This window comes from Balaenoptera acutorostrata, chromosome 20 (genome assembly GCF_949987535.1).
Source record: "Balaenoptera acutorostrata chromosome 20, mBalAcu1.1, whole genome shotgun sequence".
Taxonomy (NCBI): Eukaryota; Metazoa; Chordata; class Mammalia; order Artiodactyla; family Balaenopteridae; genus Balaenoptera; species Balaenoptera acutorostrata.
In genome coordinates, this window is record NC_080083.1 from 42,638,017 (window position 1) to 42,662,081 (window position 24,065).

Below are 24,065 nucleotides of genomic sequence, written 5' to 3' on the forward strand. Positions count from 1 at the left end.
AGTGTCTATTTCTACCCCTGGGCCTGGGCCTGTCAACATCTTTGTTTCTGTCTCTCTGCAGGCCGACACTGAAAGTGGTCTCTTCTGCTGCCAGCAACTTGAAACAGTCCCAGCAGCACTCCTCCCCCTCTCCCACCCCCAGACCTCAGCCACGCCTGTTCTCCCCCTTCCAATATGGTCTCACTCAGGGCCCTGACTTCTTGAAAATTCACCCCGGTCTCCAGCTCTCCTTTACCACCCAACACCCTGGGCTCACTTTTGGATAGGAAATAAACTCTTTATTTTTGTAGTTTTTGGCTCTGGCTGTTTCTGGAGGTTGGTCTGATAGCCCCAGGGCTTTGGAGGAACCTACACGATAGTCACTCCCCCACAGTACCCCAGGGCCCTGTTGCTGTCTCTAGGAGGGCAAAGGTGCCAACCAATCCACTTGGCACCATGTTCACGCCACCAGAGGCCCCAGAGATGAGGCAGAAACCTTAATGAGTCACTATGGGCCCATTACACCCACCCTCCCCCCAACCTGGTCAAAGCCACAGATTCAGACATGGTATGTGGGAAGGGCCCTGACTCAGGTCCACCTCCAGTCCTGGAAAGGTGGCCCATGGGACTCCCCACCAATACTGCATTAACCGATCCTCTACCTGTTGCAAGCTAGGTACAGCAGGGTCTGGAGGAAGCCTTTGTCACCAGCCAAGAACCTGCTAGGAATTCCGCTCTGCCCCATCCCCTTTGCTCTCCTAAGGTCTCTCTTCTTTCTTAGCTTTCACTTCTCTGATGATCACTGCAGGGGTGGGTATTATGGATGTTAGAGGCACCCTGGTGACCAGATATGGGCAGCTTTGTGGCAGGTTGTCCCAGACAGGTTGCCAGGTCGATTCTCCAGCTCAGGCTCCAGAGTATGATGGGTGTTGGCTGGTGTCATAGCAACGAGGCCCACAGCTGTCTATAGGGAGAGCTTTGATTCCATACAGGTTCCGAGTAGTGTCCCTGGGGGTGGGATGCAGAAGCAGAGGAGATGCTGGTCTGTGTTGGGGGGTCGGGGGCGGGCAGAAGCAGAAGTGGTCCTAATCCATACTGAGGGGAGCAGAAAAAATAGAAATAGTCCTGATCCACAGGAAGGGCAAAGTGGGGACAAACAGAAGTGGTTCCAATCTGCATTTATGGATGTATGGGGAGCGACAAGGCAGAAGTGGTCTGGCTCAGTATTTGGCATCAGAGACAAGAGCCGGTTCTGGTTGGGGATGGAGAGAGGCAGGGGCAGGGGCGGAGGTTGGGGTTGAGCCAATGGCGGAGGGTCCCGGTTTACGGCTGGGCAGTAGCAAGAGCTCTCCCTGTGATCCCACCCAGTAGCCTCCAGAGAGCCCTTTCTATAGCGCTTCCATCATCTTTCTCATCTCAGAATGTCCCCAACAGTCGGGCTCCCAGAACTGACTTGGCCCGAAAGCTTGGACAGGGGCTTCTCCGCGTTAGCGAGTGCTTAGGGCTGGTCCACGCGGCCTTACGTGCATATTCATTCACACCATGTTTTTCCTTTCCCAATTCTGCACACACAGCCTTCTGCACTCTTGCAACGCTCCGCCAAACGCCTCCCCTCGGGGTGCCTGGAATCCACGATGACGCGGTCGGCAGGCCTGGCCTTAAAGAGTTCCCGGCCGGGCTCCGCCTAGCCGGCCGCCGGCTCCACCCTAAGCCTAAGTCCCAGGCGGCCACCGGCTCCTCCCAACGCTGCGAACTACAAGTCCCGCCGCCCTTCGCGCGCGCTCTCCCGCCTCTCCCGCAACCCGCGCCGGGACCGCCTGAGAGTCGGCCAAGAGTGCCTCCCATTGGTCTCTCCGCCCTGTCAGTCGCCTGGGAGTATTGAGGGGCGGGTCGGAGGTGGAGATCCGGATCCGGAGCGGCTGAAAGGCGGAAGTGGAGGCCGGAGCCTGGGACACCGCCGGGGGGAGAGGAGCGGAGCCTGTCCGAGCCCCGGCCCCAAGTAACGCCGCCGCCCCGGAGCCGCCGTGAGTGTGCCTGTCCTGGGACCCAGTGTCTCGTTCGTGTTGAAGCCTCTCCGGGGCGGCCCTTCCTCCCGCCTAACCCTGGCTTAGGGGGATACTGACCCCTCCCCCGACCCGTAGCCCCCTCTTAAGGGGCTCCCAAGGCGTCGAGCCAAAGCGGGGGGGATCTCTTCTTTCCTTCCCTTCCCTGCCCTTCGTGAGCCTTGGGAAACCCCTATGGCTGTCCTCTGGCCTGTCCCGGTCCGGTTGTGGGAGGGAGAGACCCTAAGTTCCTCTCCCTCTGCTCCCAGAATTGGAGGAATCTTTGTCAAGTGTGAAGGAGCTTGTCCCCCTTCTCTTTTAGAGGTAGCCAGGAGTGTTGTCTGTCGCCTCTCTTGTCCCCAGCCCGCCCCCCCCCCCCCGCCCCGTCCCGTCCCACAAAAACAGTTGTCGCTCCAGCCCTAGAGGAATTTTATCTTGATTTCCTGGGGCTGGGGCGGGGTGGGGTGGGGGGGTCCTGGCTGAGACCGCTCCCACAACTCCTTAACTTCCTCTCTTTCCTCAAGCCGGAGAGCCACCCAGGATCTCAGCAGAGTTTAAAGTCTGGGTCACTCTTTAGGAATGAGCTGTCTTCTCTGTGCCTTGCCCCCTGAGCCCCCAGCCCTGTCCTCTGGTTGTGTTGTGTCGTTCTCTGAGTGTATCTCTGGCTCTTCCTGCCTCTGAACAATTTAGCTGAGGTTTGCTCAATCCTAGCTACAGATCACATAGATCAGGGTGGATCTGCCCATTCATTATCATCTCTCTCCCCTCCTCCTCCCGCCTTGCTGGAGTCTCAGCCCTGTCCTCCCAGAGCCCGTGAGTGGTTCCAGGCTGCCTCAGAGGGACTGCTCCTCTTGGGACTGCTGTCTGTTGGTCCTTAGAGAAGAGGAAAAAGACCAAAAATAAGGAGTCTGGAACTGAAGAGTCCTGGGCTATCTCTTTCCCCTCCTAAACACACACGCTCACCTCCCTGATCAACAGGTCACACCACTTTTAGTCCTAGGGTCTATCTCCATTCCCTTCTGGGCTTGATCAAGTAAGTTGTAGATTGCAGAGGATTAACTTGATATCACAGTCGCACCTCTGGGTCCTTAATGTGCTAATTTTTGTAGCCCAAGGAATTCCCACACATGCCACAAAGTGCTGTTTCCCCCCACCTTTTCCGAGAGACAGCCCGTACTGACATCTGATCCTTGTCCCTTGCTTGGGACTTAGGTGTGTGAAATGGCTGCTGTCTCAGACCAAGCTGGGAGGTTCTCTGTTACGTGGCCAAAGTACAGGCCAGAGACTGCACCTTAATGAGAGCAGCCTGACTCTGAGGCCATGACTGACCCTTGCTATCTACAGTGGAGGAAGGGAGGGAAGACCATGCTATCTTTGGGAATTTCTGTAGCTCTTCAGTGTTCTGGGCCATCTTTACTGCCCTTGGATGCTACTTAAAGTTGTTTCGTCTTGAGATCTTTTTGACCTCTTCTGGACAATCACCAGTGTCTGACTCCTACAAACTTTTGAGCTAGACCTGGGATGCACTCCTTTCATTTTTTTATGGAACAACAAAAAAAGTTTCTTGTTAGAGTCAGCAGTCGAATCACAAGCTCTCTCTCTCTCTGGACTTCTTTGGAGGGTTGTTGGAGACTTCTATGGCCAACCTAGTTTGTCTAATCTGGTCAGTCTGTGCCCCTACTCACCGGCCATTGGTCTCTGACCAAACTCACCTCCTCAGTAGTGGGCTGTAGTTTCTGGAACTCTTTGGGAGTCCCAGGATGAGGCTGGCCAGCCTTCCGAGGGGACCTTTCTTTGTCTGGACTTGATCTCCCAGCTGTGATTCTAAAGCAGGCTTTTGAAGGAGAAGCTATCCCTTTCAGAGGGACAGGAAGGCACCAGTGCCCTGAGTGGTTAGGTGGCCACTTCTGGCATCCACAGATTATAGAGTCCAAGCAGAGATCTGACACTGCTTGGCAGAGACGGAGGACTGTGTGTGGGACAGAAGCCCCTCCCCTCTGATGCCCTTCCTCTCCTGCTTGCCTCTTACAACCAGTGGGTCTTTTTCTGCCTTTATACTATAGAAGGGTGGTAACAACTAATTTTTATAAATCAGTCTAAAGTTGCCAAGTTCTTTTCACATGTGTTCCTCACATGTGTTCCTGGGAGATTGTGGGAATTGTATCTCCACTTTAGAGATGCTGCTGAAGGAGTTTAAGTAGATTGTCTTAGATCACACAGTTAGAAAATGATAGAGCTGGGTCTTGGGATTAGATGTGCCTCATCTTCCCTAATAGCAGGTCCTCCTTTGGTCTGTTTGTGGAAGGAATGGACATGCTGGTGAGCAAGCAGTGGCCCAGGTGCAGATTCTTTAGCCTCCTCATCAGTGGCACTCCTCCTCTGCTTCCGGTATTCTTCCCCAGCCCTACCCCACCCTCCTGTCTTCTTTCTCCTCTGCCTCTGGGGACCATGGCAGTTATGAGTCCCAAGTCAGTACTCTTCAGGGCCTGAGAGTTTGCTCACATCTGCATGCCATTAATTTCTTGGGAACCTGAAAGTCAAGATGGCTAGAAAATGAAAGTAAAAGTGAGTGGACTCAGGGGGTCCCTCTGGGCAGGGTGGAGGGCACAGAGGACTGGTGGAGCTGGCCTCTGCTTAGCCCCCGCGATTCTCCTCTGGTGCTGCCTGCTGCTTGCAGTGGGAAGAACGTGGCTGTCTACCAGGTGCTGCTTTCACTAGAATTTACATGGAAACACAGAGTAAGGTCAGAAATTTAAATTCAGCCCCACCAACCAAGTACGTCTTAGAAAGACCCTTCTTCTTCTAACCCTCGCCTGGTAAACAGAGAGGCGGTGTGGTGGGGTGGAAGGCACGAGAGCCTTAGAGTCAACCAGGCCTGAGTTGTCATCTGGACTCCCTCATTTACCAGTTGCGTGGCCTTGGGATTGTTACTTGACCTCTCTGAGCCTCTCTTTCTTCCAGTGAAATGGAGATACAAAATATCTTGCTGAATTAGAAACAAAGGGTAAAGCTAGTCCATTCCCTGGCACAGGATAGATAATCACAAGGTCCATGGAGTTTTGAAGGTACATCATAATTCATCCCTAGGATTCTGATTCAACATTTCTACCAGTTTTCACTGTGATGCTCGGTGCTATGATGGATGGTTCCCATACTGTCTTGTTCCATAGATGGTGAACGGAATTGTTGGGGGTTCTATTCCCATTTTACTGAAGAGAACGCTAAGACCATGACTGTGCTCCTCCCACTGGGGTTCTCAGACCCAGTGGATACTCAGAGCCACAGATCTTTGCATCTTCGAGGCACTTCAGTCTTAACTCAGTTTTCAACATTTTTATACCAAAACAATCCTGGATCTGTTATAGATCGGAATGCAAAGTTTGCATGTATTTAAGCTAAAACAGGAAACTTGAGGACAATATTTTGATTGCAGCAGGCTGCTTTGGGTTCGATTCCCAGATTCCTGGAAGTTTGCATTTTCTCTCCCCCAACTTGAGTCGGGATACTTTTGTTGGGGCCATTTGAGAAACAGCGATTCAGGTAGACTTTGTAAACTAGGATGTCCCCCAACCCAGATAATAGTGCTTTCAAGAGCCTTGGCAGGGGAGAATTGGAATATTTCTTAAGGAGTTCTCTGCATTAATAGCTTGGTTCTATAAAAGATTAGTTTTCAGAGTAAACATCCCCATCTCTTGTATACAGGAACAATAATCCAAATAAAAGCTAAACTTTTTGAGTTTTGCTTCCGACGTGCCAGGCGTTCTCTTTTGATCCTCACAACAGCCCCAGGAGGAAGGTACTGCGTTCAGTCCCCAGGTTATGGTGGGGACTCCACAGTGAGTGGCAGAGCAGGGGGAGAAAGTCTGTGCTCGGATCCCTCCTCACCCTGTCTCTGGGCTCACTGTGTGCTCTTCCCTTTGCGTGGAAGGCCCTTCTCCACCTCCTGCCTGGGAGCAGCATCTCCCAGCTTTCCTCTCAAAGCGCAGTGGGAACATCACTTCCTCTGTGAAGCCTCCCCTCCCTTGAAGGAGGCTGAGGGCTTTTCTCTTCCCTGTGCTTTCCTCTCATTGCTCCTTGTCTGCCTTCTTGTGTAGTGTGTGAGCCCTGTGGGGGGCACCGATCGTGTCCTGTTTTATCTCTGTGTCCAGTCCCACCGTGACACCCAGCATGGTAGGCTGTGGTTGTCCAAGGAAAGGGCAGACATTCAAACCTCCCTTTGAAGCAAACGCCCGCCCGTTTCCTCTAACATACACAACGCAGATGTGGTGAACCTGAGATTCACGCTCACGTCCCTCCGATCCCAAAGCCCGAGCCATTTCTTCGTCCATCCTCCGCAGAGTTGCTCATAGATAAGAGAGCGGACAGGTAAACAGGATGAACGCTACAGTACAGAAGATATAGGGGGTGGAGACAGGTCACAAACTAAATTTCCAGAGGGTAGAGCTCTGTGTCCGGCACAGTTTCATCAGGAAAGGCAGCATGGCTTTGGCCATCCACGGTCTGCTGACCACCTTCCAGCATATGTGTACCTGGTCAGTGTGCCCCCGCAGCCGTGTGTGGTGAGGCAGCACCGACCCCAGGTCAGGGCTGGGCAAGGGTCTATGGACGTGAACTCAGCTGTGGTCCCTGGGTGCTCCTTTGCATATCTGCACAAGGCTCATTCTTGAATAAGGGTGGGCCTGAGAAAGGTGTGCCAGCAGAAAAATTGCAAAGGTAGTAGCGTTTTCTCCCAAACCTCCACACCTGGTTTCCACTGTGATTAACATCTTACATTACATTGTACATTTGTTGCAATTAATGAGCCAGTTATGATACATTATTATTAACTAAAGTCCATACTTTATTCACATTTCCTTAGTTTTTTGTTTTTTGTTTTAAACAATGATCAGACATTGATTCTTTTTTTTAAATTAATTAATTTATTTATTTTTGGCTGTGTTGGGTCTTCGTTTCTGTGCAAGGGCTTTCTCTAGTTGTGGCAAGTGGGGGCCGCTCTTCATCGCGGTGCGCGGGCCTCTCACTGTCGCGGCCCCTCTTGTTGCGGAGCACAGGCTCCAGACGCGCAGGCTCAGTAGTTGTGGCTCACGGGCCTAGTTGCTCCGCGGCATGTGGGATCTTCCCAGACCAGGGCTCGAACCCGTGTCCCCTGCATTAGCAGGCAGATTCCCAACCACTGCGCCACCAGGGAAACCCCACACATTTCCTTAGTTTTTATCTAGCGTCCTTTTTCCGTTCCAGGATCCCATCCAGGACACCACGTTACCTTTAGTTAGTCTTACCTTTAGTCATGTCTCCTTAGGCTCCTCTTGGCTGTGACAGTTTCTTAGGCTCTCCTTGATGTTGATGACCTGGAGAGTTTTGAGGAATATTGGTCAGATATTTCATAGCGTGTTTCTCAATTGGGATTTGTCTAATGCTTTTCTCATGGTTACACTGGGGCTATGGGTTTGTGGGAGGAAGACCTCAGAGGTAAAGTGCCATTCTCACCACATCATATCAAGGGTGTGTACAATCAGCGTGACTTACCACTGTCAGCGTCAGCTTTGGTCACCCGGCGGAGGCAATTTTTTTTTTTTTTTTTTTTTGACTGCGCTGGGTCTTCATTGCGGTGCGTGGGCTTCTCAATGCGGTGGCTTCTCTTGTTACGGAGCACGGGCTCTAGGCGCGTGAGCTTCAGTAGTTGTGGCACGCGTGCTTAGTTGCCCCGCGGTATGTGGGATCTTCCCCGACCAGGGCTCGAACCTGTGTCCCCGGCATTGGCAGATGGATTCTTAACCACTGCGCCACCAGGGAAGTCCTGAGGCGATGTTTGTCAGGCTTCTCCGCTGTCTCCCCTCCCCCTTTTTGTGCTGTCCTCCCTGGAAGGCAGTCCCTCTGTGCAGCCCACGCTTGAGGGGTGGGGAGTTAACGCTCCTCTCCTCCAGGGCAGGGTATCTACATGAATTACTTGGAGTTCTTGTACACAAAAGATTGTCTATCCTCCCCCATTTATTTATTCAATTATTTATATCACTATGAACTCGTGGGCATTTATTTTACACTTTGGTTTATAATCCAGTACTACTTCATTTTATTGTTCAAATTGTTCCAGCTTCGGTCATTGGGAGCTCTTTCATCTCCCTTTGACCTACCCCCATCATCTTGGGGTTTTTTCGTTTTCATTTTTGTTAGCACTTCCTTACTTTTTGGCGCTACAAGATGCTCCAGGCTTACCTTGTGTATTTCCTGCCCTGGTCCTAGAATCAGCTGGCTCTCCAAGGCCACTCCCTTTTTAGTAAACGCTTCCTCTCAGTTACGTTGATATGGAGTTTTGTGGTTGGAGTTACGTGATTTCTCCTCTTGATGGTTAGTTGTAGTCACCGAAGCCTCCAGAGGTAGGTGAGGTGGAGCTGCGCCTGGGAAATCCACCCCTGGAGACTCCTGGGAGCGGACCCCAATGGCAGGCGGTTGCTTCTGCATACTTCTCCTACCCCTGCCTAATGCTTTTTGACTGATCCAAAAATGGTCGGATTTGGTATTTACTCTGGAGTTTACTATCCAGTTGGGAAGGTGAGGTACATAATCGTTCAGTATTTCAGGTGCTAAGTTCTCCAGCTAAACCTTCCGGGTCTGGTAGGCGAGTCCATGTGGTCTGGGCCAGCGTTCTTTTGCTGCCATTCAAAAACGGACCTCCCCTTTGGGAGGGTTCATGCAGGGCTTGTGGCTCCAGGCAGGCTCAGGGCAGGCTGTCACTTTGAGCTGTGATCCTGAATCATTGAATAGCTTAAATCCTTCCGTTGTACTGTCATCCTTATGAAGATGTGTAACTTGAGCCCTGCTGGAAACACTAACTTGGGATCTTAACAGGAGTTGGTTTACAAGCCTCTTGCCTTCTATTCATAGCTCCGTGTGTGTCCCCTTCAGGTGGCTCTGTCAGAAGCATCCCAGGCGTGGGGGAGGGCGTGGGTGGCCTCTCTAACCCTGGCTGCTCTCCTAGTCATCAAATTGCTCTCCGAGCTGCTCCGAAGGCTGTGGTGATTAATGACACCAATTTCCAAACCTCTAGCATTTGCAGCCTTGTTTTTTAAAAGGAACTCTGGTGTCTTTGTCAGCTGTCCTAGTCCTGTCCCCTCCCCCTCTCCACCACTGAACTCCTTCTTCCCTTTCCTGAAAGAGGCTTTGAAATGGAAGGAACGGCATTTGGGCTTTAAGATGTTTTGTGTTGTAGGGCTTTTTTTTTTTTTTTTTTTTTTTTTAAAAGAGTTCTTGATTTGCCTGGTTAGGGGCTTTAACTCATTGTTGATTTTTTTGGTTGGTGGTGGTCGTCCCCACCCTCCATTCTTGTGGCTTTGGAAGCCAGTCTCCAGAGAATACAAGGTTATGGTTGTTGACAGGACATAGGACGTCAGCTGTGAGCTGCTCCTTTTTCTAGGGCACTGGTGAAAGTTGTTGTCTTAGTCTGTTTGGGCTGCTATACAAAATTACAACAGACTGGGTGGCTTATAAACAAGGAAATTTATCTCTCACAGTTCTGGAGGCTGGAAGTCCAAGATCAGGGGGCCCTCCCTCTTCCGGGTTGCAGATTGCCGACTTCTTGCTGTGTCCTCACATGATGAAAGGAGCTAGGGCGCTCTGAGGTTCTCTTTTAAAAGGGCACTAATTCCAGTCATGAGGGCTCTGCCCTCATGGCCTCACCTCCCAAAGGCCCCACCTCCAAATACCATCACAGTGGGGATTAGGATTTCAACATAGGCATTTGGGAGAGGGACAAAAATATTCAGACTAGAGCTGTTGTCCTATTCAGCATTCTTTCCAAATGAGGGGCACTGAGGAATGGGGTTCAGGGAAACTGGAAGCAAAAGCAATACGTGAATAAATAGTGTTTGAACGTTTATTCGAGGAATCCACTTCATAGGGACTTCCCCACCGCGAACATTTATTTATCGAGATCTTGCTCTGAACGAGGCCCTTTGCTGAGAGTCTTCAGTGCATCCTTTACCCAGCAGCCCTGGGAGATGGGTGGTGCTAATCTCTCTATTTTACACGGGAGGAGATGGGTTTAGTGACACAACACAGAGTCACCCTAGGAAGTGGTGGCTCCAGGACTTGAACTGAAGTTTGACTCCAGCACTCGTGCTCTTCACCCCTGTGTAGAAGGAACCTAAGAGGTCCTGTCTGGGGTGGCGAGGTGTCTCCTCCACTGGGCTATGGCTCTGTTAGGGGATCCAAACCGTCTGGCGGATGGATGTGTATTGGAGCCTTCAGCTGCCCCGTTCACTTGCCAGACCTAACCGGGCGGTACCTACATCGCAGGCTCGGTTCACCACATTTATGAACACCCACTGTGTGTCAGGTTTGATGTTATGTGCTGTTAAAGGGAAACCCATAGTCTGCCTTTGAGAATTTTGTAGCATGATCGTTTCATCTGCAACATGCCCTTAGTTTCTCTCACTTTCTCATTCCCAACCCTCAAGCCCCCAAGTTCTTCAACCTCTTGCCACCCACAACAGTCATGAAAATTTGGGGCTATGAAGTAGAAGTGTGATTCATTCATCGAAACCTGTTGAGACCCATTCATTGCCTGATTTCTTCACTTCACCCTTCTACATTTTGTTCGACAAAAATTTAAGAAAGAAAACATCAGCCTAAAATATTGTTCTTTGGCACCCGGGCTCCTGAGAGCAGCCATCATCCCTCAGGTCCCACAGTAGGAACTTTGACCTTGTTTCTTGTTAGTTGGGCAGCCTCTGACCATAGCGTGTGTGGTGTCTGAGCAGGAGGAATTTGGTTTTGCTAGATCTGATACCTGATTCTCTTTTCCCCTGCTTGCCTCTGACGCATGACCTCTGCCCTCTGCTCTCTGTTTAGGAGCTGAGGGCAAAACAAAGAGGGCGGTAACTTAAACTGACTTTTTTTTTTTTTTTTTTGTAAAGACAGGAAGGGTTTGTGAGAGGTGTCAGTTGTTGGTATGAGTAGCTCGATAAACAGGTGTTGCTGATGATGCTGACTTCCAAGCAGAGGTTCTTGGAGTCTTTCTGGGCCTGGGGCAGCAGCAGAAGCAGCAGCTGTCCAGGCTGGTACTCCTGGCCCCTGCAGAGACCTTCCCAAGACAGAGGGATCGATGGGCCCTGTATTGCTGAGATCCTGGTTAGCACCGTCTCAGGAAATAGTAACTGCATGAGCATAAACAGCTCAAACAGAGTAATCGTGAGGCTTGTGGGTCAGCTGGTCTCCTACAGCCGTCCTGACTGGCTTCCACATGACCTGTGCTGCGTCCTGGGGCCGTGGCAGGTATAGGTTGTGGCCAGGGAAGAAGCTGAGCCTTGTCCAGCTCTCTCTGTGTTCTTCCCGGCGCCAGCAGGTGACGAGCTGGGGCGGTGGGGGGGAGGTGAGCCACCACACAGCCTTGGTCCCATTCCCCCCGCACCCCGTACCCCGTACCCCGTACCCTGTAGCTGGATGCGTGTGTGGGTTTGTGCCACCGAAAGTGCCAAACTTCAAATTGGGCTTTTGCTTGAGGCTTCTTAGAGAGCTGCCCTGCATGGGGCCGGAGAGTCTGCCACAGCCTTGCTGGCTGAGGTGTGCTGAGCCGGAGGCCAGGCCCTCTTAGGGAGATAGGCTCTTAGGAGTAGCACTCGTAGGGCCGAGAGCCCCCCGGTGCCTCTTCGAGTCAGTAGGCAGCACGAGCCTTGCCTGGTGCAGCTGTAGGCAGACCGCTGTCTGGCTGGCTTTCCCCATGACCCCGCCACCCAAGCGCCAGGCTCCTCTGTGGCCAGCGGGGCCGGTGAATGAGAACCCTAGAGCTGCCCCTGAATCCCGGGGCCCTTCCACAGATGGTACGGGCGGCCACACCGGCCAGGCTGTGTCAGCAGATCCCTGTAGATAAGCCCCTGCCCCCCAGCAGCCTTCCTCCCCGTGGGCACAGGAAGAGAGGGACTGGAGGTTTTCATCCTGGGCCTGAAAGTTAGCGCTGACTCTGCTTCTCTGCCTCTCCAGGGAGCCCATCTGTGGTTGAGAGCTGAGAAAGCAGCTTGGAAATCGGAGAAGGATTTCTTGGTGCTCTTGCTGGGGCAGGGCCCCCGGAGGCTGGGGGGTCTGTCCTCAAGAGTGGCTTCCACCCAACTCGGCCTGGCATCTATGCTGAGCGACACAGCCGGTCTTCCCGACAAGGGAGAGGGCTGCAGGAGCAGCTGTGCTCTGTCCTGGCTGCTCCTGGCACAGCTCCAGGTTCAGCCCGGACACCGGGCAAGGACCACTCGGTCATGTGTATCCACGGTTTAAGCCTCTTGGTGCCCCTGCACACTGGCCCCTTTTGCAGGTGTTGGTGGAGTTCGTGGACTCCATGCTCACAGGCGTCACTGTGGTGCAGGAGTCTAGGCACTCAGCCCCAGTAGAGTCTTACTGTTGAAAGGGGAGTGAAGTGAAACTGCTCCCAGTTAAGGGAGTTGGGCAGGCTGGGGCAGATTTAAGGGCCTGCCCCAGCGGAAGGGGGCCCCTCTCACTCTCAGTCCGCCTCTGGGATGATTTCCCTCCCTGGAAAGGGGGTTGCCTTGCTGTGGCTCTGTAAAGGCAGCATACCCTTCCCCTCCTGCTGCCGTCTCCCCTAAGCCCCCTACTTACTGGTGGGAAGAGGCTACAGCCCTGGCCCGACACATCCCATCAGCGTTCTCCCCAAATCTCAACCTGCACTGTTAAGCTTCTGGCTTCCAGGGCCCAGCTTCTTCTGTGACATGCTCCAGGTGAGACACAGGCTCTCTGTGTGGCAATTCCATAGTTCTGGTCACACAGGAAGACACCCCTCTCTTTGATTCCACCCCTAAACCCCTTTTCCCTCTGCAGATACGCTCTGGACTGGTTGGGGAGTGTAGAGCATCACACCATCATAACCGCTTTCTCCCTGCTGAAAAGACTTAAGCGTCGGCTTCTCTTTTTACTGTCATGAAGCTTTAAACAACTTTAAAATTCTTTAGCTCACAGTTAAGTACAAACAATAAATATATTCTTAATATGTACGCAGCAGGCACATTTGTTTATGCTGAATCCTGCTATCTTGCCCCTTATTTGTTTGGGTATCTTTGTTCTCTTTTGGTCCTCTTCTAATTCAGACATCATCTTTTTCATAGTCTTTTTTTTTTTTTTTTTTTATGACTGCGTTGGGTCTTCGTTGGTGCGCATGGGCTTTCTCTGGTTGCGGCGAGCGGGGGCTACTCTTGCGGTGCACGGGCTTCTCATTGCGGTGGCTTCTCTTGTTGCGGAGCACAGGCTCTAGGCGTGCGGGCTTCAGTGGTTGCGGCACACGGGGTCAGTAGTTGTGGCTCACAGGCTCTAGAGCGCAGGCTTCAGTAGCGGCGCACGGGCTTAGTTGCTCCACGGCATGTGGGATCTTCCTGGACCAGGGCTCGAACCCATGTCTCCTGCATTGGCAGGCGGATTCTTGACTACTGTGCCACCAGGGAAGCCCCTTTTTCACAGTCTTTACTCTGAATTTTTTTATACTAAGACAGAAAATATTTTATGTACAGGGGAGCTAGATTGGTATCATATATCTAAGCTTCAATTTTTCATTGTTGTATGCAAAATTCTATACCAGCAGCATTTTTAACCTTTTTATTGACATGTAACTTACATACAAGTGAAGCTTACAAATCTTTTTTTTTTTTAAATAAATAAATGTATTTATTTATTTTTGGCTGCGTTGGGTCTTTGTTGCTGCGTGCAGGCTTTCTCTAGTTGTGGTGAGCGGGGGCTACTCTTCCTTGTGGTACGCGGGCTTCTCACTGCAGTGGCTTCTCTTGTTGTGTAGCACGGGCTCTAGGCACGCGCGGGCTTCAGTAGTTGTGGCTCACAGGCTCTAGAGTGCAGCCTCAGTAGTTGTGGCTCACGGGCTTAGTTGCCCCGCGGCATGTGGGATCTTCCCGGACCAGGGCTCGAACACGCGTCCCCTGCATTGGCAGGCGGATTCTTAACCACTGTGCCACCAGGGAAGTCCCGAAGCTTACAAATCTTAAGTGCATTTTTACATTTGTAGACATCCATGTATCTACTTCCCAAATCAAGATATAGAACTTTTCCATCCAGCAGCGTGTTTTTTAAATTTGATACAAACTCCTTTTCCCATAGTTAAAAGCCATATTGTATTAAAGCATAGACGGAAGGTGGTGGCCTCATTATTCTTAGTGGATGTGATGACGTTATTAATATTCTTGGGTTTTCTATCTGATGGTGGAGCCTTGCTGGAGTTATGAGTCCTGGGCTCGGGCTCTGCCACCACCTGGCTGTGACCCTGGGCAGGTCACCTCACCTCACCTCACCTCCATCTATTCTCTGTAATTATGAAGAGTTTTGCGCTTTGACAACCAGTGAGTCAAAGCTACTTAGTTAGGCTCTTGGTAGTATAACAACCCTGTCGTTCGTTAGAACCTCATCTTCAGGGGGGTACTGTACCATGCACGCTATGTGTTGTTTCATTTAACAACTCTGTGTGATTGGTATTAAGTAATACCATTTTATAGATAAGGGACTGAAGCTGACAGCGGTCACTCATCTGCCTTGGCCAAGGTCACTCAGCTAACAAACGGTGGAGCCAGGCTTTAACCAAACCCAGTTCAGCCTCCCAAGTCCTGACTGCTAGTTGTGCTAGGAAGGAACGTGGGGACCTCATGGGGCTCTTGGCTTGTGTTGCTTCAGATTCTTCTTTCCTCTGTCTCTGCAACCAGCTCGAGGCCTGCGTAGTCCTGCTGTGAGTCTGCCCTGTGGTCCTGGGTGCCAGTAGTGGTGGTTTTCCCCTTTGAGGACGAGCTGTGTTCTTGAGTCTATGGGTAAATCATCTCCCCTGCTGTTCTGAGCGGTTTTAATGTCTTCCACCTTAGCTTTTGAACCTAATTACCTCTCCTGTGTCCCCTGATTTGTTCATTTATTCTCTTTAAGCTAACAGGTTGCTTCTGATGTCCTCTTGCCGAACTCTCAGGGTGTTAAATATTCAGGAATGCTTTTATCCAGAGTAAAGTGTAGCTGAGGAGCCACTGGCCAGAACCGCCTCCAGGGGCCCTGGGCGGGCTTGCTGGGCTCTCAGCACCACGCCCTCCCCCTCCTCTCCCTGTCCTGGTCCCAGGCGGCCCCAGGCTAACCTTGAGTGAGCAAGTCTAGAGCAGACCAGCCTCTGGCCAAAACGAAATCTGGTTGGTTTCGTTAATCTGCTCACTATCCAAGCTGTGCCGGGACTCTCAGCTAGAGGAAGTCTCCGAAGCAAACAGGAAGCACGAGAGACACCCACCAGCTGGAATTGCTCACTCTTTACCAGAAGGACAAAGAGTATGAAGTGGGTGACTTCATGGATTAGAGAAGAGAAAGGTGAACATTTCGAGTGGAGGCTGGGGGGAGGGGCGACATTCCAGCAGCATGTCGCATCTTGGAGAAGGCTTCAGGTGTTGAATAAAGCCAAGAACCCGTCTCCGTCCCCAGCCTCATCCACCTGGATTGTCCACGGTACCCATCTGGGGGGCGCCTTTCTGTTTCTCACATTCCTCCCTCCTTCCTGTGTCAACTGCAGCTCTTGGGCTTAAATCAGCCTCCTAGAATCACTTGGGGATTATTTTATTTTATTATTTTATTTTTTTTGGCCGCGCCGCACGGCTTGTGGGATCTTAGTTCCCTGACCAGGGATTGAACCCGGGCCCTCAGCAGTGAAAGCTTCCAGTCCTAACCACTGGACCACCAGGGAATTCCTGGGGAACTTGTTTTAAAAACATTGATTTCTGGGCTGCACCTCTAGAGATTCTAGATTCAGTTGGTCAGGCTTATTCTCTAAACGCCCTGGGTGATTCTGATGAAAAAAGTTTGAAACCCACTGACCTACAGTGTCCAGAGCAAGGAAGAGCAGCGTCCTGCTCTTCTTTCCTCTTTCTCTCCCCCCTTGGCCCCAGGATGGGCTGGGCGTGTGCCCATTATGCCTGTTCACGGGCCAGAGTGTTTAGGAGCTCTGATCCCTTCTGCCCTTTCGTGTGCCCCGTGGGGAAAGGTGTAGGATGCCCCCGTCCTCGAATTCTCTCCCGTTTCCCGTGAAGACGTGAGGTTGGGAGTGGTGCTTGTTCTCGTGGCCTCTGAAGAAACCAGGTTTCTGATTTGGAGCGTGGCGGAGGGGGTCATGGCAAGGAGGGGCCCTCGAGGTGCTGCTCTACCCATTTCAGCAGCTTCATGAAAATATCCGGGAGGAAATTCATCCCACTCGTGTGTTTTTCCTGGTGCTGGAGAAACTGGTTTTTAAAAATATATATATATTTTTTGCCTATTCTGTATCTTATAAGGAACTTTGACCACAGCTTTAGCTCTTAAAGGGGATTGGATTTTGGTCTGAAAGAAGGCTTTTACTGGGGACTTCCCTGGCGGTCCAGTGGTTAAGGCTCCGTGCTCCCAATGCAGGGGTCACGGGTTCGATCCCTGGTCGGGGAACAAAGATCCCTGCAAGCCACGTGGTATGGCCAAAAAAAAAAAATTATTAAAAAAAAAGCGAAGACTTTTACTGTGCCATTTTGGGTTATAATTCCATCATTTGACTGCGCCTGTGGGTAATTCTAGCTGCTGGTTCAGGAGGAAAGCGTCCCACAGTGGGCTTGCCTCCCCCAGGCAGCAGGCAAGCTCAGTGAATTCACCTTTACCACCTGCCAGGGGCTCCGTCTCTGATTTCCCAGTCTTGGGAGGGGAGGACATAGGGCTTCCTGGGGCTCTGAGTGTGGCCTTTGCCTGTCTGAGGCACCTCCATGTCTCCATGTGCCCTTCATGGCAGAAGCAACTTCCTCTGTGCTTTATTGTCTGGGAAGGTTCAAGACCTCTGCTCACGTGATCACTAAGTGGGTCCAGGAAAACCACGAGGCAACAGGCCATAAAAAAAGGCAGTGTGTGCCTGCTCAGGTATCTGTGGAAGGCAGGACCAGTGTCCAGGCGGAACATGTCACCAGGCAGTTTGCGCCAGGCGGAGCACCTAACAGCGCTTAAGAGATGCAGACACGGGCCCTTCTCCAAACCTTCGTCGGATCTTCGGGGGCTGGCTGCACAGGTGATTTTGTTGTGCAGACAGGGTTGAGAACCGCTGCATGAAAGTTATTTGTCCCTTCTGGCTTGTTTAAAAAATCAGATTCTGTCTGGGCAGGTTTGGAAACCCACTGGTTTGATAGGGACGAGACTTAGATGTTACCTCTGTTTTTCTTGACTTGTAGATGCTGGTTACCTCCTACCCCAGTGGCCCTCAGCCCCAGCTGCTTTGGTTTTCTTCGAATCAGAGTCTTCACCTCTGTTCCCCTCACCCCACTCATTCATACCTCCTTCTCCAGTGCCCCAGCCACACTCTGTTGCCCGGCCAAGATTATGTGTCACGTGGATTCGTGGTAACAACCAACCTGTAATTCCATCGTGGTTTCCCATCATTGCTGTGGCCTGGCCTGGCCCTGGGCAACTCCTCCCACTGGTGGCAGGAATACACAGGGACTACAAGATCACTGTGACTGTCAGCCAGAGCCAGCCCTTGCTGGGCCAGCAAAGCTGCTGCCACAAAAAGAGTCTCATTCACCCAGCAGCCCGAAACCAAACACAGAGGGTGGGCGTTGCCTCCACCGTTTTTCCTACAGCCGGGAGGATGGCTGGAGTCCAGGCTTCGTCACCATGTGCTGGGTGGCCTTGAGCAGGGCATTTAACACCTGAGCGCAGGCTGTTTATCTGAAAAATGGGAGATGGTTTTAAAGCTTAAAGGAGGTAATGGTTGTGCAGTTGTTCAGTAAATGTTAGCTGTCTCTGAAAATCATTTCATTTGGTGAGCGCTCTTTGAATTCCCTGTTTGTCCAGAACATAGAGAGGAAGGCAGCAAAGAAGCCAAAAGCACAGACCTCACCTCAAGGGCCATGGTGTAGAATCTTGCCAACATCATTGACCAGGGTGAAAAGAGAAAGCATCTTAAACTATAAAATATTTCAAAACTGGCATTTCTTGTCACTAATTGAGATTCCACCCCCCCCCATGCTTCCTTCCTTGTACTCTTGGGGAATAGGTGGCCCCCGCTTCAAACCTCTTTTCCTTTAGTGACGTCCAGAAAGGAAACTGTTGTTCCTGGTTAGTGAATCACTCTTCCTGAAGCTCACTTTTTAAATGAGTTGCTGGGAGAACTTGGACGTGGAGAAACGATTTGAGGTTGCACAAAGCAAGCCCTCTGTGCCTGCTTCTCGCATGAGCACAGACCATTGATTCCCACAAACATTCCCCTCTTCATTCACACCCTGTCCTTTGACTGTCCGGGAACGCGCTCCCCGCGCTCAGGGGCAGGTCAGGGCTGTCTTGCTCCGAAGACCCTTCCTGCATAGACTCTATTCTGCGCAGGGCAGTCTCATCCAAACCTTTTCTTCTCAGCTTAGGTTCAAATGCCGCACAGCGTGTTTAGGACACAGTACCTACTCACAGTGCTCGTTTGTCAAACATTCTGTGTACGTTCTGATACCTTTTAGTATAAGTCTTCTAGAGGCTTCTGGAGATAGCCTCCTCATCCTTAGCAGTTCCAAAACTTAAAAAAAAAAAGTTGGCGCCTCCGAAGGTACCACTGACTGAGTGACTAAGATGTCAGTGCAGGAACACCAGCTGCCGGGTGTGCAGGTCTTGGTCTTGGTACCCGTGTTTGTCTCCGCCCTCCCACACCTCCCCCTCGTCCTCCCTCAGCCCTGCCTCTGCCAGTGGAGAATGGAACTGAGGTCTCTATTTAAAAGGGAAATTTGGCAGCTGTTCTGACTGCCAGCAGAGCTCGCTGGCTGTGGTGTGTGTTTGGTTTTTTAATGTGTGTGAGACTTCTGGCCCATCAAAAATGAGAGAGCTGGGGGGAAGAGGCTCAGGATGAGGGCGTGAAATAAGGCTTTGATTCCAGCCTCACACTGAGACCGGAGATGGCAGGACAAAACGGCTCTTTTGATAACGACTTGCACCTGGCCAGGCTCTGGTCCCTGAGTGCCCACGAGGTTGGCCGAGCACCTTGTCTGAGGAGCTTTCCACCGGGACTCCCCGTTCCCTGGTTGGCCTCACCACCCACTCTGGCTTTGCACAGAGGCAGGCTGTGATCTGAGCTACCAGACCGCAGGTCCACTGTTCGTTGAGCTAGATCCTAGCGTCTCCTGAGCCATTTTTTGGTACCCTGTGTTGCCTGTTGACTTAACTGTCACCAGGCTGGCATATGCCCATTCCTCTCCTGTGGGTGTTTATTTGTATGTGAATGTACATATCTGGGGCTGGGAAGTCAGTGTGTTTGCTCAGAACTGTGAGCCTAGAGTTGGGAGACCACTTTTCCCTTTACTGTCGGACGGCCGTAGGGCCAGGAGATGTGTGGTACAGCCTAGTTAGGGCTCGTGTCCTAACTTGCAGAGAAGCCGGGCAGGGGGTTAGGGAGAGGGGAGGCAGTCAGCCAGGTCATCAGGGCAGGGCAGTGACCTGTGGTTTAGGAAGGGCTCACTGGGTGGCAGTCTTTGGCCTAACCCAGCACTTCGGATTTCTCCCTTGCAGTTGGAGGCCCCTCCCCACTAAGTGCCTCTTTGCACAGCGCTGGCCCCCGCCCCCACGCTCACCGGCACCACTGCAGCGGGACGGGCCATGGCGGGTCGGGGAGGTGCAGCACGACCCAACGGACCAGCTGCTGGGAACAAGATCTGTCAGTTTAAGCTGGTCCTGCTGGGGGAGTCCGCAGTGGGCAAATCCAGCCTCGTCCTCCGCTTTGTCAAGGGTCAATTCCACGAGTACCAGGAGAGCACAATTGGAGGTGAGTGGGCCCGAGAGAGAGGGGGTGGCCTCAGGGAAGTCGAAGAGATGCCTTGGCGTTGAGGAGAAGGGAAGCTGACTGCCCAGAGGCTAAGCATGCCTGGGGCAGCAGCACCTCGCCTCATCTGGGCCCTGGAATCAAACCCAGCAGCTGGTCTCCATGTCAGAGTCCCAACAAGCATCTAGTGGGAATTAGCTGAGAGTCGAAAACTGCCTTCCTCTCCTGGTTCTACCTCTTGATTTCTTTGTGTGGCCCCAGGTACACCCTTCCACTGGCCTGGGGAGGGAGAGGCTGCGTCTGCCTCTCTGAGGGTTCTTCTTACCCCTGCCAGGCAGTGCATCTACCCCGGCCTCCCCCACGTTCCAGAATGGGGAAATGGCCTCGTGAGTGGGCTGGTGTTTCTGAAGCTGCCCTTTACCCCTTCTTGATCTCAGAGCCCATCATTGATTTCCCAGTGGTCAGCATTTAGCACGTGAGGGTCTGGACTCAGCCTCCTGCCTCAGTGCCAGTACACACCCCGAGGGGCTGGGGCCGACCTTGGGCTTGAGTCATCCTTTTTCTACCCTCTTGGTTGGTAGGAGGTTTCCAGGCAGCTGGAAACAAAATAGGCCGTGTCAGCAGTCTTCTGCTGCCTCCTCAGCACTCAAGTCAGGAGCTGGAGAGGGGAAGTGAGGCGGTGCCCCAGGCCCCTCGGGGGGGAGGAGGGGGGAGGGCCGACACGGAGAGCGGGCTTCCTGCACAGAGCCGTGGGGATCCTCTGCTGGGACTCCCACCTGCCAGTCCCAGCTGCGGGACTCCTTTGAAGCACGTGCACAAGTGCTGTGTGTTCCCCTGCCTCCTCAGGCCAGAGATGGGGTCACTGTGTTCCCTGAAGGTCGAGCCAATCAGGAATAAAGTCGAGGGCAAAGCCGAGGGTGGCGGCTAGCCAGCGTGCCTGGAGGTGGCAGGGGCGGTGGGAAGCCGGCCACCCAGCCCCCGCCTGGCAGTAGCACGGCGTGTACTTCAGTCTTCCCCAGCGTGGCTGAGTGTGTGTGAGTGTCCTCAGGACACCGAAGGCCAGCGGTGCCCCTGGGCTGGAGCAGACGGAGGGACTAGGCCTGTTCTCTGAGCGGAGGGAGGAGGAGGAGGAGGAGCGAGGGCCCACCCTTTTGTGCTTGGAGCCAGGTTTCTCCTAGAGTTTCCCTTTCCTGCCCCTTGTCGCTGTCCTTCAGAGAGGGCTCCTGAAATGGCTGAAGTACAAGCAGGCTTCCCTTCTCCTCCCACTCTTGCCTGGCTGGGTCTGTAAAGCCAGTGCAACCCCCAGCCCGCTCGACTCACAGAAGCACCTGCTCCGCCTGCCTTGCTCGGCTGCTCTGGCCGCCGGGTTGGGGGTTTTCGGGCTTCTAAGTGCCAGAGCCTGGATGGCACAGTGCAGATACGTGAGGGTGTCTCCTCAGCCCCTCTGCACCTGGTAACACTGCCCTCCCTCTTCCAGCGGCCTTCCTCACACAGACCGTCTGCTTGGACGACACAACAGTCAAGTTTGAGATCTGGGACACAGCTGGACAGGAGCGGTATCACAGCCTGGCCCCCATGTACTATCGGGGGGCCCAGGCTGCCATCGTGGTCTACGACATCACCAACACAGTAAAGATTTTCCCTTGCTTCTCGACCCTTTGTTCCTGAATGGGGGGTGGGCACATTTCCTCTGGTGTTTGGGGGTGTCTCGCCAGAATCTTCAGGGTGGTGACATCTTAGACACCTCAGCTCTGCCAGCGCCAGCTTCTCCAGTGAACAGCCCTGGGCAGAATGCCTGCTCCGTCCTGTTGACGCTCTGGCCCTGTCTCCCCAGGATACGTTTGCACGGGCCAAGAACTGGGTGAAGGAGTTGCAGAGGCAGGCCAGCCCCAACATCGTCATCGCGCTCGCGGGCAACAAGGCCGACCTGGCCAGCAAGAGAGCCGTGGAGTTCCAGGTGGGGGACGGACCAGGCTCGGGGGGAGGACGAGCCAGCTCCACTCGGCTTCCCCAGGCTGCTCGGGCTTTGTGAAGGGCTGCGTTGGGCGGCAGCAGGGGAGCTTCTGTTTGCTGTCCCCTCACAGCTCGAGCATGGACCTAAAGGGGATGCCGTCGACCACTCCGCCTTCTCTGTCAGTGGTGGTGGGGTGTGTGTGCATGTGGATAGCAGAAGCTTCAGCTAATTTTTTCTATGAACTGGCTTTTTAACGAAACGGTGAAAAAGACAGACTTTTTCAGGTAATATGTGCACATAGGAGATTTTAAACTGCACGAGAAGGTATACAGGATGTAATTTGGGTCTCTGACCCTAGAAACTCAATCTCCCTTCCCCCAAGTTCCTCGCAGTTTCTTGTCTTTCTGGAAACATGCACAAGCGTATGAATCCCTTTCTTTACATACTATATACTTAACTTTTTTACCCCTCCCCACCCGATGGACTTCTAGGTTGTGTGTAATTGCAAAAGACTGGAAATAGTGCCATAGTCGACATCCACATACTTTTGTCCAAATGTGCAAGTGTATTTGTAAGATAGCTTTCTAGAAATATTTCCTAGCCTAGTGATTTTGAAGAGCAAGAAGGCAGAATGGGCCTATGGAAACCTGAGTCAAACTTCTGCCGACGTGTGTGAGCTGAGAGGTGCTGTATGTGAAGTGGGGAACTCAGAGCAGGGGCGCCTTAGGCCTGAAAACCCCTGTGTTGTCTCTGTTGTGTGGAAGACACTGTGATCAGGGAAGATTTTTATCCTGGGCCTCAGCCCCTGCCAACTGTCAGTGTTTCCCTCCCACCCACTTTCTCACCTCCATCCAAATCAGGAAGCACAAGCCTATGCAGAGGACAACAGTTTGCTGTTTATGGAGACATCAGCAAAGACTGCGATGAACGTGAATGAAATTTTCATGGCAATAGGTAAGTTGCCTCGGCTCCCCTCCCGCAACCAGGGTGTGTTACTTGCCTGCTGTTCTATAGTAGGTCTGTGGGGTCCCTTCACCAACAGATCTTTTACCATTTTTGATACTTTGATAAAATTGTTTTCTTTTTCATCTGACTCTCAGATATAGATAGCTCACTCCAGAAGTTTCTAAAGCCTGGGCCAAAGTCTCACCACTTCACTTCCTGACCCTGCAGCGCACCACCCACCTAAAGCTGTACATCACCAGCCCCCTACCCACTTCTTAGGATTTTTGGGGGGGGGCTCATTTGGCTCTAGAGTCATCCTGTGTGGGTTTGAATCCTCGCTCTACCACTTACTAACTCTGTGGTCCTGGTCAAGTTATTTAACCCCTCTTTGCCTCAGTTTCCTGAAAGACCCAAAATGTATTTGGCACATAGAACACACATCCATCAGGATGTTGGTTATCACTGATTGGGTGGTACCCAAGTGGACTTGGGAGAGTACTAGGGTTCCCCCACAAACACCCATCTTCCCCCTCGTCTCCCAAACAGCTAAGAAGCTTCCCAAGAACGAGCCCCAGAATACAGCTTGTGCTCCGGGCCGGAACCGAGGAGTGGACCTCCAGGAGAACAACCCTGCCAGCCGGAGCCAGTGCTGCAGCAACTGAGCCCCCCTTACCTGCCCACTGCCCCCACCTCCTCCGCCTCGACGACCCGACTGGAATCCACTCTAACCAATCGCACTTACCGACTCGGGCCACCACTGGGGGGCAGGGGGAGGGGCCCACCATGGTTTCTCCATATCATTTTGATCATAGGCCGGAGTGAGTTATTCCACCTGCACCTTTCTGTACAAATACTAATTCAATTTTAAGTCTTAAGTCACTTTTTTAATATATATGATCTGCTCTTCCCACTCTGCCCTTTCTACTGCTCTCCCACTCTTCCTTTGCCGGTAGTAGCCACGTGCCCCTGTTCCCCCCCACCCTGGTGTATGGGGAGGCGGGGGTTGGAGCAGTTACCCTTCTTTCCCTCTTGCTGATTAGCGGGCTCAGCAAGAGCATCCATATCCTTACTGTGTTTGGAGTGCGCTTCGTTCTGGGTGATGGGGCAGGCCCTAGGGGCCAGGGAAGGGGGAGGCAGCTCTTCCCTCAGCTGGCTGTCATCAGGCTGCAGCGTCCCCTCCCCACCCCCTGACTCACAGCTGGGAGAGAACCCACAGCATTACCACAGCATTATTGTGACAGCCACGAACCCATTGCCCACAGCCCCCTTCCCCCTCGTCCTTGGTCACCCTGACCTCTGGCTCTGAGCCCTGTTCTGACCAAATCACAATGATGAGTATTTGGGGGTGGGGGGTAAGGGGGGGTAATGGGAGGGGATGGAACCAACTTTT

General features: G+C 52.5%; 1 protein-coding gene across 1 annotated transcript; it reads left to right on the forward strand.

The window, feature by feature from the left end:
• Positions 1–1,863: 1,863 nt before the first annotated feature.
• Positions 1,864–23,543, forward strand: RAB5C (RAB5C, member RAS oncogene family). Its single transcript, XM_007177802.3, has 6 exons — positions 1,864–2,003; positions 19,527–19,779; positions 21,254–21,405; positions 21,611–21,733; positions 22,591–22,684; positions 23,222–23,543. The coding sequence occupies exons 2-6, from the start codon at positions 19,614–19,616 to the stop codon at positions 23,335–23,337; spliced, it is 651 nt and encodes a 216-aa protein (XP_007177864.1). The 5' UTR covers positions 1,864–2,003; positions 19,527–19,613; the 3' UTR covers positions 23,338–23,543.
• The last annotated feature ends 522 nt before the right edge of the window (positions 23,544–24,065 follow it).

Coding starts and splice junctions, on each gene's coding strand:
- RAB5C (XM_007177802.3), top strand. CDS start 19,614: ATGGCGGGTCGGGGAGGTGCAGCACGACCCAACGGACCAGCTGCTGGG. Junction 21,406..21,610: donor TCTACGACATCACCAACACA/GTAAAGATTTTC, acceptor CTGTCTCCCCAG/GATACGTTTGCACGGGCCAA. Junction 21,734..22,590: donor AGAGAGCCGTGGAGTTCCAG/GTGGGGGACGGA, acceptor CATCCAAATCAG/GAAGCACAAGCCTATGCAGA.